We start from the raw sequence: 15,627 nt of genomic DNA, 5'->3' as shown, positions 1-15,627 counted from the left end.
ATAAAAAAAATTTAAGTGCCTATTATGTTAGGCATAGTGTAATCTTTAAAACTTCCAGACATAGATACATAAATATATCACTTTTTAAATTTTGAGGATTTTGAGTTCATAAAAGTTTTGAGGTTTTTGTTTGTTTCTTTGTTTTTAGTGTATGGGGGGGGCATGTCATATGTATTAACTTATTCCTCTCCTTGCTGTGATTTGACTAACAGCAGTATAGCTAGAAATCAAGACAAAGACTGCATGAAAACCATATGCTAAATTATTTTCAAGAGTATTATAGTAGTCAGATATAAACCTTAAAGAAAAAGAAAACAAAACCATTATTCTAATGTCATATTTTAAGGTGAATTTTCTGTGCAAAAATGCTCCACTGCTTTTAAGCGTAGTCTTTTATTTAACTTACATTTGTATGGCAATGTGCTTTGCTGGGAGACCTTCAGGAAACTTTGAAGGATTTCTGTTGTTCTGATACAATTTCTAACTATATTCAGAAATGTGAATGTTTCTTTTTTTAATCACTAGGCTCTTTGAGAAGTTTCTCTACACTGTTTTTCTGTTCATTGTTTTGTTCAAAGAAACGCCATCCTTTCTAGGCCACAGTGGTACAAAATGAAAGTACACTGATAAAAAGAACTGAAAAGAATGTCGAGATGTAAAGCTAATTAAGATTCCTTTTAATTACTCATATTCAACACACAAGCAAATTATATAGTAAGGCCGCTCATATATGCTAATCTGCTATCGTTTAGCTATGGGTTTAGAAATAGAAACGTAAATATGATACACGTTTGTCGCTCTGCATTTTGTAGAGAAAATATTTCCTTTTCTCGACCTGAAAGTCTCCATAATGTATATCATGAGTGCATTAAGGCCCCCGAGAAGTTCCCAAGGAAAGGAAACCTGTTTAACTTTGTTCAGCCCTAGAGTTTCTAAATTTATTTGATCCAAACTCATTTTTCAAGGAGCCCTAGAGTCATATAAAACCCAGTTTGGTAAATACTGGGTCTTCAAATTCCAGAAGATACCACCACCTTTAACTGAAATGGCAGGTTAGGAGCCGATACACCAGGTGTGATGTTTACTCTCCCGCGCGCACCTTTGTACCTAAAGGAGACCCTAAGCTTATCAGCACCAGACGCCATCTTTAAAGCCTAGGAATTCAGCGATATTCTCTTTCATAATGCATTCTTTTGATATTTTAAGACATAGTGCAGCAGGTTGTTCTGTAAAGGGCAGGTGATAAATATCTTAGGCTTCCCGACCCACACTGTCTCCATCAGAGCCCCTCAGCCCTGCCTTTGCTGTGGAAGGGCCGCCGTCATCATGGGTGAACAATGAACATGACTCTGCCAATAAAACTTTATTTGCAAAAGCAGGCAGTGGGCCAGCTGACCCCTATTTTACAGTAATTTGTAACAAAATCAAGTTTTTTCCTTGTAACCGAGAATAATTGTCACAAAGGAACACTTTACAAGGCAGAACACAGAGATCAGATAGAAATCCTTCCTGATCCCTGTTGTGGACTTCTCCATTTGAGTTTTGAGCCTCAGTTTGTAACTTGTCTTCTTTTTGAGCTGTGAATACAGGGCTGCCTGACATAGCTCTTTCCAAATATCTTTTTGTTCATATTGTTTACCAATTTCAGTATGGGATAGATGTTCTATTTTTATAGAAACAATGTAACTTTGCTCAGATGTAGAGTAGGTCACATTTTCCTGTAAGTAATGGAAAACTGCACAGGAATGTTGGTTGAGCAAGAGTATCTATGACCAAGCAAGTGTTCTGTGTGTAAACTTGGAATTGGTACCAACTTTGTCACGAGTTTTAGAAATAACATTTTACTGTTTACAGTTTATTATGCAATTTTGCATACTGTGTCATACCAAGAAAATTATCTTTGTGATATCTTGGGAGTTCTCCATTCTGTGTCCAAACTGTTAGTTTATTCATCTCACTGAGCAAAACTAAAAAGTTTTCATTAGTAACACATGAAAGATGATGATACCGCTTTTAAACCCAGTTGCCTCTGTTGTCTGGTTACAAGGAGCAACACTGTTTGAACAGTGCAAAGGGATATTTCAAACTATTATGTACCAGCAGTTTTGAGTTTATAATTGTCTGCAGATGGTAGATGATCTATTTTCCTTACTTGTTGCCACATTTCTGATAGCACCCAGGCTGTTCCATGTAAATTAGGCATCTTTCATGTAAGCCTGTCCTTAATTTTCCAATATTTTTTCTTTGCATCATTTTCCAGCTGTATCATGTTAGAAGTGACATTTTAATTTTCTCTCTTTTTTTTTTTTTCAATATCTGTGTGTCATGAATGTTAACCATTTAAACTCAACTGCTGAGCTGTTCAGGCAAACCGAGAAGCCCGCCTGGTCTGCTTCAAGAATCTTAATCATTTCTCTGGTCACATGTTAACCATGACAACTATAGCAAAGGCAATGATTAGTCTTTTTATTTTAACTGATGTTTTGAGATGCATTTTTTTTTCATTCCCTGAATGTGACAAAATAAAATTCCTAAATGGAAATTCTCTACAGGAAATTTAGTTATCAGAGAAATTTCTCTACATAAAAATGTTTTTAGTGAAGGAAGATAATATTCTTCACAAAGGTGATTTTAGCAAGAAGAGAAAATATTGTGACTTAAGCAGAAGAATTTTAAATAACCTATTACATGTTGAAAGCTTCAAGTTTGGCTCATCAGAATTAGCAATGAATCTTTCTACCCCCTTCTCAGGAGCAGTTGAAAACACTATTCCATCTAGATCCTTGTTTTTTGCTTTTTTTTCCCCCCTTTAGTCAATCTGTCCACAGTCTCAGCCCAAGCTCGCAACTGTGTCATGGTTAGAAATCCAACTGCCTGATGAAAGCCTGTTTAAGGGAAACAAACTCAGAAAATTCAACGGCTCGCTGTGGTTGTTTTCCTTTTTCCTTCTCTTTTTGTTGTTGCTGGAAGAAAGTTGAGATGATGTGATATGCGGATGGAGATTCTCCTTGCTAGCCTAGCTTCAGTCTGGCTTTTTCTTCCCTCATGCATGCTGACCTGGGAATCTTCCTTTGCCATAGCTGCGATAATCGTGACTCAGCTTACGACACCTCACATTCGCATCGCCCCTGCTGCAGGCGACGACCAGCTGACAGGTCAGACCTTCAAGTATAGATGAGTCATCTTGCCCATTTCCTGCTCATTTTTCTCGGCTTCGTTTCCCCTCTACATCTCCTCCTTCGCTTTAAGGCTTGTTGACGATGTCTCCGACTCTCGGTACAGACCTGTGCCCGCGTTAAATTAAGTGGTATGCTCGGCCTCTTCTGTGTGCACATGTATACCCCTGCATTCAGCACAGCCCCGCTGCATGATCCCATTGTCTGTGTGTCTGTCGGTATGTTCCTTTCTAGCCTAATGTTATACATAATGAAATTTGCTGGATTTGCAATGGCAATGCCATCAAAGAGGATTTCAATCAAAACACGTAAAGATGTTTTCCCAGTTATCCAAATTAATCCAGAAAGGCGTCGAGATCTGAACGTGAGGGGTTTATTTTCACCTTGTAGGGTCTAGTTTGCACACCCATTTAGCAATCCACAGGCTCGTCTGCCGGTGTTGTTAAGTGAAGCCACCCAAAGATGTTTGGGGTGACGCTGTTCAAACAGCTTTTCAAGTTCCTACAACTGGAGCAGAGCTGACTGCATTCCTTATAGATCCTTGTTTCAAAGCACACTGTTTATAGCAAGCAGAGGCACATCTGCAAGTCAAATGCACTGAATAATTTAGGGAAGTTTTAAAAAAATTGAATGGCTTTGAGTCGTGGAATTGAACTGTGTGCCTCTTTATACCAAGAGAAGTTAGCTTGTCCATTTGAACTGCATCTAAAGGTATATGGACAAACGTATAAACTTATATAGGAAAAGAATCCAGTACCTTACTGCATATCAAAGGTGAGTGGTTAGAGAATGCCAGAAGACCAGCTTTGGTCCTGCAAGAGAAGCAAGCCATTGTCAAGGTTTCTAACACAGTCACAGGAGCAGGACTCAAGTTCTGCTTTCAGAGGCATCTCCAATATGGTAGTTTGTTGCATGAGTTATAGGCGTGAGGAAGCCAAGTAAGAAACATGCAACTGCATTCCATAGAATTTCCACTCCTGCAACTGTTTTGTGTGTATGAGATTAAGGCATATACCCTAACATTTAAGAAAAAAATGTAAAGCTTAACTCATAGTAAGAATTCATGAATGTTTAAGTTGTTCCGTGAGCTTATTATTTTGGAATATAAAGCAGCTGAGACTCAGGAAAATTATAGACTGCTTTTTCTAAGGTAAAGAACTGTAGGATAATTTTACTTCTTTCTCAGCTGGAATTCCATACATATTTTCAGCCCTCTGTTTCAGGGCCTAAAAGCTATAAACTTATTACTAACAGTTCTGCCTTTGCTTTCAAGTTTCTTTTAAGCATATTTCTTTTACTGGTTGAAGTTCAGTTGTTGCAGACACTCTCTTATCCTGAACTCCTGATGTGTTCCTCCCAACAGTTGAAGTACTTAAGGGATCGTGTCTTTCTTACATAAGTCCTCTCCTCTAAAACCTTTACGTCTCAGGCCTGGCCCATGCACTCTGCGTAGGGTTCTGTGTCCACCTTGAAGGTAATCTGGGATCTTCAGCAAGTCTGACCCCTGCCCCATTACGTCTGAGCTGGTACCAGTCTTGTCAGCAAACATTAAAAATAGGTTGGCCTCACTCTCATAGAATGAGTACTTGTAGGGAATCTAGTTAAATAGCCCCTTTTGAGACTTTCCCCATAACCCACTGCTTTCAAATTCAGCACGTGGTTTACTAGGAATAAAGTAAGAGAAACTTCTGAATATAGTGTTCTCTCTAAAACTCCCATGATTAAGAAGACACTTCATAAATCAGCCTCCTTCCCAAAGCTTTCAGATCTATTGTACCTTGTTATTTTGTAACTAGTCTGCGGAGGACGCATGCATAGCTGAAGTATGTGGCAGCTGTCTTTTAAGGGCTGCAGGTGATCACCACCATTTACTTTGGTTTATTAGGGATGAAAATGATGGAGTGTTAGAATAAGCCTGAAAAGCCAGTACAAAACTACTCTTGTCCTTTTTTCCAGTATTTCCTGCTGCTGTTAGTGATGGTTACTCTTACCCAGATAAATTCAAGCTCAAGTAATATTTCTTTTGTATTTTCTGTTTGCATCAGCCACCCACTTGGATAGCAGTAACACTGTCTTTTTTTAAATAGATTTATTCCTGAGTTGTACTGCAAGCGTGAGTCTTCATTCATTCAATCGCCGATTGACCTTTAGCACCTTCTGATTGAGCACTGATTGAGCACCTTCTGTGTGCCGGGCCAAGGGCTACTAACTCTCTGTGTGGTTGCCCAGACTCTTGGCATCAGACATATGTGCATGAGTGACACCAAAACCTAAACGCACACATGCTCTTATGAATGGAAAATGACCACCATGCTTGTCATTTCGTAGTTGAGAAGAGACAACAGCTTTGTAACAATGGGGGGAAAGGACGTGTATTTCAAAATCTTTCTCTCCGAGTTGCTTAGAAAATGGTCAGTGGGACAGTTCTGAACATTTCACACCTGTGACCCATTGTTTATTAGATCAACACAGGCCCTTCTGGAAGCCAGCAGGAAATCACGAGGGATGCATTCTGAATGCCTAGCAATTTTCTGGTCCGTTTTGTTTTAATTGTGCTGACATCTTGCCCCTACAAATGCTATTGGAAGCTGTACTTAGAGGAAACTTTGATAAGACAGTGAGTTCTCTGCAGCCTAGATCCTGTTGTCCCAGAATGTAATCCATGCTGGTTCGGTTCACCTCGGTGTAGATGGGACCCTCCTCCCTTCTGTAACAGAGAACGCAAGCACCCGGTGACTGACTCCCAGCACCTGGAAGGTGTCAGACACAGCAAAAGTGCCCATAAATGTTGGCTAATTTAATTCACTGAATGAATGAATCTCAGATGCAGGATGCTGGTATGTTTGATAAGCAGGCCTGTCATCACACTGGGGCTGTTTCTCAAACGTTTTTGTCCTCAGTCAACAGTAGGAATACATCACCACCCAACATACACACATACACATACACAGATGTTTAGCTGAAGCAAAAGATTTAGAAACTGTCCTACCAATGCTGCTCTGTGTGAATAAGCTGCATTCCGACCTGTTCTATTCTGTTGTATCTTATTCTATTTCATTTTTTTAAATTTAGTTGCTACCTACTAAATCAATTTCATTTCCCACTAATGGGTTGTAACGCACAGTTTTAGAAAACAGTTTACTAAACCACCATAGTTAGGGGATTATGAAAGGGAACAGAATATATAATTGAATTAATGGTCCAGTCTTACCCCAAAACTCCTACTCTAAAGAGAGCACACAGAAAATTCTAGAAACTGGAAATGCTTCTTTCTACTTCATTCCCTCAGTTTCGTTATTAATTGTCTATAATATAGAACTGCTTTGGGAGGAAAATTAAAAGCTGCACATGCTAGAAATTTCTCTTTAAGATTTTTTTACTTCACTTTATAAATACCTCTAGGCTGTTTATTTTATATTGATATTTCTATTTATGATTTAAAACCCCAGCCAGCTCTGAGATGCTGTGGAGAATGGTTTTCTTCAACAGGCACTTTTTATCATCTGTTTTGGTTAAGACATACATCTAAAATGATAAGACCTGTATTGTAGAGTATTTATAAACAAGGTGACTTCTGGGATTCAGGTACAAATCAGATACATCACAGCATGTAGAATTACTTGCTAGATATAATTAGTACTAAAAAAATAGAGAACTAGCCAACACTTATTCCCACATAAAGTTTGAAGTTTTGGAAAAGATACGTGTAGGAGATGTGTGTGTGTCGATAAAGATAAACACAGCCCGACATCAGCTAAAGTGGCGAAAACAGATTTTTTCAGTAACTGCTGACCTGCAAGGGTCGAGCTGCACTCCAGTGTGATTTGCTGAGAGGTGACTGGGCCTTTACAGGAAGGATGAGGGGGTGGGAAAGGGGTGATGGGGGATCAGTAGGGTCAGGGAAGTGAAACATTGGTCTATGTAACACCATCTGGTTTGCTGACTGGTGCTTATGGAATAAGTCAGGTCCTCCTGTCCACAGAGGCTGGGAGCCAGGGCCCTGTCCTCAGGTGTCGCTGGGACCAGCATCCGTTCTCTGGGCAGCCTTGAGTTTCTCAGGGGGTCTGGGGTCGCCTAGGGATGCAGCCTTGAGCTGTTAGAAACTATGTCCGTCTTTGTTCAGGTCTCTGTGGGCCCAGGTGGGGGCCTGGTGGAGAGGAGGACCCAGAGGAGCCTGACTGGGGTTTGGCCCCAGAGAGAATCCTGTCCCTTCTCCCTCCTTCCCGTGTGAGCAGCAGGGACTCATTGGACTGGTGGCATCTGGGAAAGGAAGTGAGGACGTTTGACCAGCTTCTTCTGGGCATCGTCCTCAGGACACAAATGCTCTGTTGTGTCAAAGGGGCTCAGAAGAGCCCGCCTAGAGTTTGGTCACAGCAAGAATCTTTGTCAGTATATTGGCAAAGCTCTCAGGAAATAAACCCCAAGGAATTTCTTTCGCCCCAACGTGGCTCTTAAAGCAAACAGACTTTTTTTTTTTTTTTAATGTAACATATAACACACGGAAGTCAGTGAACTAGGTCTCCACTGAGGAAGGAAGCGGCTCCATTGTTTACGGACAACCTTCTGTTCAAGACACCCCACTGCATTCCTTCACTGACTCCTGAGGAAACCCCACAGCCTGCTTTCTCGGCGCCTGTTCCCGTCCTTCCGAGTATCGCTGGAGAAACTGCAGAAACAGGCAGACATTCTCGAGGTCTGCACCTTGGCCACAGTGATGTCCCCTGCCTGAGCGGTGACAGAGGCTACGTCCACCCAGCCGGCCACTGCAGGGCTTGTTCTGCCTGAGAAGGTCTCCTCGTCCCTCAGATTATCCAGCCAGGACCCTGAATTTGGGGTGTTTTCTCTCTTTGACTCTTGAATCCATCTAGAAGTTACCACTGAGATGGCCTGAAGTGTTTCCAGGGCAGAGGTCCAGCTTCTTCCCAGAGAAACAACCAGTTAGGCTGGTCTCATCGTTAAATAGCCAACTACTTGCCCACAGGAATGAAAGGCCATGATGTCATGTATTCAGATCTCACACGTAGATTGCGCGAAGGGCCCCTTTGTCTCTTCCTGCAGTGTTACCATCACCTTTTGATGACACTGGCTTTTAAGACATTTTCTGATGAAACTGGAATTCTCTCCTTTTCTCTGTCAGAAATCCCCCAGCCCTCATCCTTCTCCGTCTACTTACCAGCCCTCCCAGCAGCCCAGAAGCCCTGGAATGACCGGCTTCCCTCCCCTCCCTGACCCCCTCCTCCCTCTGCCTCCATCCACACCAGTCCCCGCTGTTGTCCTTCAGACACACCAGCCAAGCTCCCACCTTCAGGCTCTCGCTCCAGCTTCCCCTGCTTGGGAACATTTCTCCCCAGATCCCCGCTTGCCTGACCCCCTCACCCCCTACAGCCTTTGCTCAAACCCCACCTTCTCAGGGAGGTCTGCCTTGAGCACTTGGCCTTCCTAAGGGTGCAGCCCCCCGATGCCTCTCTCCCTGTGTCTCCCTGACACAGTCTGTCCCCTTCCACTACCACGTCCTTGTTCTTCACAGCACTTATCACCTCTGTGCCTATTTGTTCTGTTTCTACCGTCTTTGTCCCCCTCCTGGAACAGAAGCTCCCTGAGGGCAGGAATCTGTCTGCCGAGCTCTGATAAATCCCAGACATCAAGAAGGTCCAGTGCCCACAAGGTAGCCAGGTCCCAAAAATGCCACTGAGATTGTCTTTGGAATCTTATTAAATTTATGCATCATCATCACTGTGGGAGATACGATAGATTCCTCCATTTATTCGGATCTTGTCGTACGACTTTTAATACAATTCTGGAGGGTTTTTTTAAATATATAAGTCATTTTTGTCTAGTCTCCCCCCAAAAGATATTCCAAGTTCAGCCACATCTCACCTTCCCACGGTCACCACCCCCCAGGCATTTGACGGGTCCCCGACTCACTTCCACGACTCCCTACTCATTCATTGTCCACGTCGCAGATGACCTGGCGTGTGAAATCGAAGCCTGGCCCCGTCACTCCTCTTCAGAATCCGTCGAAGAGCTTCCCGTGGCACGCAGAATAAAATTCCGAGCTTGGCATCAACAGTGCAGGGGCTGCACCCTCCAGCGTGGCCTCACAGATCCTCATCTCACATCCCTTACTCTCAGCGCCCACCTTCCTTCTGTTTCTCCAGATCACCAAGCTGATCCTGCGCCAGCTGTTTGCACTTGCTCTGTCCCCCGCCTTCCCATCACCAGCTGCTCCTCAGCACCAAGGTTCAGCACAAGTGTCACTTCCTCGGGAGACCTCCCTAGACCGTGGTCCCCGAAGTCCATGGCCCGGTGGCCCCCTGGCCACCGGCCAGCCCGTCACTCTGCCTCTCTTGGAAGTTCCCTGATGACTCTGTATCCCCCTCCTAGGATGTGATGGGAGCAGGGCTTTGTCTGTCTCTCCTGTTCTACCAGAGGGTGTTCAAAATTATTTACTGAGTGACTGCACAGTTGATGCTTTTCCTTGTTAAATTTATTCCTAGATATTTTATAGCTTTCCTCACTATGATAGGTAGATTTTGAACAAATTTTGAATGAAGGTGAGAATCTTTTGACGTTGGTTTATTTTGCCTACTTTTGACTGATTTTATGTTAATTGCCAAATATGTCTCTTCTTTATAGTATATATTTCTAATTCAGTTGACCTTTCCATTGCAAATAAAATAGACTCATGGTTTTGCAACCCATTTACAAAAGCACAGTTTTAATCAGCCGTTTCTTTTGGCCAGAGCCATAGAAAAGTTTCCTTTTCACTGAATTGTTTGGAGAGAGGCCCACCCACTCACAGCAACGTTATCTGTTTTACTCCCAGTCCCAGACTGCGTCTGTCCACTTCTCCACCTCTGCCTGTCAGACCCAGCCAGTGGGTCCTTGGTGCTGTTTGTGAGCAGTAATCTGTCGCAAGGTAAATGCAGAGAGGCAGAGTTTGTCCTTCTGTGGACCCAAGGTTCTCTGTAAGATGAAGACATAACTGAAAGCAGGTCTTAGCCACATTGTGTAACTCCAAGGACTGGCTACAGCATGAAGGTGGTAGGATTATTCACTGACCTGTAGCTCAGTCAGTGGCAGGAACAGCATGTGCAAAGGCCCCAGGCTGGGAAGTAGCTTGAGCAAGAATGAAGGATTGGAAAACGGCCACCGTGGCTGGAAGGATGCGTGAGCACTCAGGTTGTACAGGTGAAAGGAGGTCGACCGTGACCCTGTAAATTACAGTACGGGCTTTGATCAAGAACAGTAGGAAGCACTGAGGTGTTTGCAAGAGGGGCAGACAGGTTCACCTCTGCACTAGACACCCCAGATGCACTGGAAACATTGGAGGAGAGGTGAAAAAGGCCAAGAGACTGAAATAAAACCCTAAGAAATGGAAGATCATCCACCAGCCTGGAGGAAAAGAACAGGGTGAGTGGATACAAATAGAAGAGCTAAATTCCAGGGAGTTGATACAGCCTGAGTCCCTGCCCTGGGTTATTGATCATCTACAATCAGCATGAAAGAACACATGATAGGAAACTAAAGGGACAGGTTCCAACACATCTTAGCAACACGTTGTGTACCTTGGAGGTGGGATGGTTTCATTCAGCCTCTTGCCCGAGATCACCACTGCATTTATTTTGAGCGCTATTCACCAGGGTATGCGTATGAATCAAAACTGGCAAAGAACATAAAGGATAATAAAACTCAGCAATCCTGCTTGAATATATGCTCACTGAGATAAAGTCCCACCACCTTTAGCTGCTGACAGTTATATTTTGCCCTTTCAAGAATTCAGTCGTCCATCGACAGATGAATGGATAAAGAAGATGCAGCACATATATACAATGGAATATTACTCAGCCATAAAAAGAAACGAAATTGAGTTATTTGTAGTGAGGCGGATGGACCTAGAGTCTGTCATCCAGAATGAAGTAAGTCGGAAAGAAAAACAAATACCATATGCTAACACATATATATGGAATCTAAAAAGAAAAAAAAATTGGTTCTGAAGAACCTAGGGGCAGGACAGGAATAAAGATGCAGACGTAGAGAATGGACTTGAGGACACAGGGAGGGGGAAGGGTAAGCTGGGACAAAGTGAGAGAGTGGCATGGACTTATATATACTACCAAATGTAAAATAGATAGCTAGTGGGAAGCAGCCACATAGCACAGGGAGATCAGCTGGGTGCTTTATGACCACCTAGAGGGGTGGGATAGGGAGGGTGGGAGGGAGACACAAGAGGGAGGAGATATGGGGATATACGCATATGTATAGGTGATTCACTTTGTTATACAGCAGAAACTAACACACCATTGTAAAGCAATTATACTCCAATAAAGATGTTTAAAAAAAAAAGAATTCAGTCATTAGGCTCATAAAGTGTTGTACTGGAGATAGTTGCTTGTGTCTGCTATGAAATATGTGTGGAAATAGGTGGGGGTTTCTTAAGTTAATTAATTATATTTATTCTGGCTGCGCTGGCTCTTAGTTGCAGCGTGCGGGATCTTTTAGTTGTAGCATTCAGACTCTTCGTTGCTGTGTGGAAATAGTTTTATCTACTACTCCAGGGGCCGTATTGTATGTCTCTTTATACTTTCCACAACCTGCCACTCAGAGCTGGGCACGTGAAAGGTACTCAGAGACCAGCTCTCATTTTCCGATGGAATGAATTCACTTCTAAAAGGTAAAATGGTCTTAAAGGTGTGAACTAATTTCCACACCACTTTTTTAAAATAACATCCCCCCGAGAGGGGCTCCTGACTGTCACGCTGTCAGGACTGGGTCTCCAGGAGGTACAGAGTGTCACGTGACCAAGTGTCCCATGGGCCTCCGATGGCCAGCCTCCTGTCCGGCACTTCCAGGAAGGGCGTACAGTTCAGCTCTGATTAAAATAAGTCGCAGCATTTCAGTCCCTGAAGCCCTTAGCTGTTGTGGCTGGGCTCTGGGCTGCTCCACGAGCATCCACTGTCCGTACTTTAGGAGGCAAGCTTCCCTCGTTCATCCTTCACATTGAAGACCCTCTCATCTCCTTGGAGAGCTTGATGGGTAATGAGCTCTGCGTTAAGAGATGAGGATTCAAGGAAGTGTAACTTCTGTCTACCATCTTTGTTAGGACCAACATAAAACAGTTCGATAAATAACCCACTTCAACAAATTTACCAGTTTCTTGAACTCTTTGTAATACGATAAGTGCATAATGAAATAAGTTAACTTATAATCAGTTGGGCTCTAAACGTACTATCCTATTATTCCCCAGTCATGGAGTCATAGAGCTTCGATTGGACCTTTTGAGAGCGTTTTGGGTGAAAATTAAGCAAAGAAAATGCCTCCTTTAGGCTTCCTTATCAATTAAAATGCCAAACTCTTTATTGAAGCCGATAATCAATATATTGGAAATAGTGGCCGAGTAAGACCTACCATTTTCCAACTAGTTAGGTGTCCTGGCTTTTTTCAAATGCAGTATCCTATCAGTACAGAGGATTAGCAATTCACATGCCCCGTCTTGGGCCTTTCTTAGTAAAGAGGGAACAGGGTATCGGTGCTGTACATTTCAGAGGCCAACATGGGCAGTTAACGTGAGGAGAATTTGGTTGGAATTTCAGCATCTCTTATAAGGGCTGCTTGAGGATTCTAAAATTTCCTTTTCATGGAGAAGAATATAAAGTGAGGGGAAGTTTTTATTCTTCCTGCAACAGCAGCTGAGTGCCTTTTAACGGCCTGTAGTGTCACTGGTAATTTATTGCCCTTTTTTGCTCTTTTATGTGTTGTATTTGTCATTTTGCTGTGGTAGTTTCATCTATAAAATGGTATAGTTACAAGACAATGGTGAGAGGATACAGGCCTGCCAGGGAAGATTCTGTTCCTTTCTCCTTGTCATTTTTGGAAGGAAACACTGAGTCAAATGTCAAGCATTTAGTTTCAGAAGTAATATATTTTAAAAGATATATATTACCCTGAAATAGTGTTATTTTCCATTTTTACTACACAAACTTTAGAATTTCTATGTAAAAGATTTTCAGTGTAAGAGAGCAATTTAATTTTTCAGTATCCTTTTGTGTTTTCTCTTTCTATCAGCAGTGTGATAAAGGAAGATAAAACAACGTGTTTAACTGTCTTTTATTTGCTTAAGGCATAGAGCTTCCTGGCTTGAAAAGCATAAATTGATATTTTATATTTTAGGAAATCTACCTTATAATTTTGTTATTAATCTAGTGCATTGTGCATATCCAAAAGGAATGCTGAAGGTAAAGTTTTGAGCTTAAAATAAACTAAAATTTGGGTAAAAGGTGCAAAATACTAAGAATGCCTGCAGTTTTAAAAAACAGAGATTTTGCACAAAAGATTTTATGTCACTGAGTTAAATTATTCTTGCCTTTTCTGTAAGGAATATATAGTATCAATTTTATAGTGAAATTATATTAATCCATACTTGATATCAGTTAACATGGAAAAGGCCTGGATATTTTTTTAAATATTTATTAAAGCTGAGTGACAATACCTGTTTTACTAGGTGTTTCTTTTTACCTCAATGGCTAGCATGGAACTAGACAACATTGTAGCCATTCACTGACTATTGTTGATAGATACCAATTTTGATACTTTGGTTTTCAGCATTTTACTTGCTTTAGAAAAACGTGACTACCATTTAGAACATAAGGCATCAACATGAATTCCAACAGCTTAATGTCTAAGAAACCAGTGAATTCCACTGAGAATTTGTAGGCAAAGGGCCATGTCTTACTGCTGTGCATTTTTGGTTGACTTTGAACTACTTTCTCCTATAAATAAGTATTTTTAGAATACTGTAAAATGCTTAGTATTTGTGAGAGGTTGTTGTTTTGTTTTGTTTTATAAATTTATTTATTTTCGGCTGCGTTGGGTCTTCATTGCTGCGCACGGGCTTTCTGTAGTTGTGGCGAGTGGGGGCTACTCTTTGTTGCGGTGCACGGGCTTCTCATTGCAGTGGCTTCTCTTGTTGCGGAGCACAGGCTCTAGGCACGCGGGCTTTGGTAGTTGTGGCTTTCAGGCTCAGTAGTTGTGGCTCATGGGCTCTAGAGTGCAGGCTCAGTAGCTGTGGCACACGGGCTTAGTTGCTCTGTGGCATGTGGGATCTTCCCGGACCAGGGCTTGAACCTGTGTCCCCTGCATTGGCAGGCGGATTCTTAACCACTGCGCCACCAGGGAAGTCCCTGTGAGAGGTTTTTAAAGTGTTTATGGGTGTGAGCCAGTGTACTGAGTCAGAATGGAAAAGAAGTCAGGACTTCCTCCAGCATCTTAACAGGGCAAGATGTTGAGGAAGCAAATCAAGAAAACTTCAAGGATAGATGTAGCATAGACAAAACTCTTTTCTGGAGAAAGAATTCTTATTCTAAATACCCTACTGACCTTATATGAGAATCAAGGGAAAGGTCCAGGACCAAAACAGAAAGTTGAAAAAGCACAGTCCTTTCAACCCAGGTGCCTCATCTTATTTGCCCTTTTGACAATATCAGTGTCAAAACTTGTTCATCAGTGTCTCCAGAGGGCTGATGGGGAGGCCCAAAGTCTTTAAAAAGATTGACTTCTGAAGTTCTAGCATATTCAAATCCCCCCACACAGGCACACGCAGGCACATATGTACTGCTTGTAGAGTTGTCATTGTTTTCATGTGAGAGAATCTTGGGTTTGGCTTTGAATGTCTGATTCGTTCTCAGGCCATGGTTTTTCTAGCTTAGGGACCATATATTCTTAATCAAATAACCTGTCTCTCTCTCTCTCTGGAAAGGTTGCCCCAAGGGGAAGGGGGAAAGAGGGGTCGCTCTCTTTTGTGGAACTGTAGCCCTTGTCTAGCTGCCTTCCCATCTCATATGCTTATCAGACTGGAATCCAGGGCTTCCAGAAGGGAGTATCACTTTCCTTGGTGGTGAATCATTTAAAACATTATTTGCGTTAAAAATCAGTATATCACAGAGCAAAAGGCAACATTTACATGCTCCATTCAAAAAAATAGAGCTACGGACTTCAAAGAAATTTGAAGCCAGTGGTGGGCCACTCAGGATAAAGCCCAGATTCAAGCTTCTGCCTGTCTTCTCCCGCCTGCCTTATAGGGACAAATGATGGGAAAGTGCTAAGAGTCGCAGCTACCCTTGATCAGCTCAGAGGGAACAGTGAAAGCCCTCCAGTTTAGACTCCGGATCATCTTCAAAGCCACACTCCCTAGGGCCATTTTCAAACATGTCAGACAGGAATCTGGGCCTGGATTTAACAGGGCAGTTCTCAGGGAACCTCTGGGTCCCAGCGTACAATTCAGAAAGTATTTGCTTTAGATAAAAGGTAGTGAGCTCAGGTCCAGACTTCTTGGGCAAATCTCTTAAACTCCAGAACTCAGCTTCCATATCTGTAAAACGTGAGAATCTATTTCTTAACTTCACAGGGGGCGGTGGGAGAATTAATACAGTAACATGTGTAAAGGACTCTCACA

General features: G+C 42.4%; 1 protein-coding gene across 1 annotated transcript in view; it reads left to right on the top strand.

The window, feature by feature from the left end:
- Positions 1-15,627, top strand: part of PTPRM (protein tyrosine phosphatase receptor type M) — a 750,850-nt gene that overhangs the window by 488,092 nt on the left and 247,131 nt on the right. Inside the window, exon 14 of the mRNA XM_089894939.1 lies at positions 3,081-3,155. Coding sequence (XP_089751065.1) covers positions 3,081-3,155 — 75 coding nt within the window. The remainder of the gene's footprint in view (positions 1-3,080; positions 3,156-15,627) is intronic.

This window comes from Delphinapterus leucas, chromosome 14, assembly GCF_059928025.1.
Source record: "Delphinapterus leucas isolate spDelLeu-1000000601 "Yukka" chromosome 14, BTC_Dleu_Yukka2, whole genome shotgun sequence".
NCBI lineage: Eukaryota > Metazoa > Chordata > Mammalia > Artiodactyla > Monodontidae > Delphinapterus > Delphinapterus leucas.
This window is presented reverse-complemented; position numbering and strand designations above follow the sequence as displayed.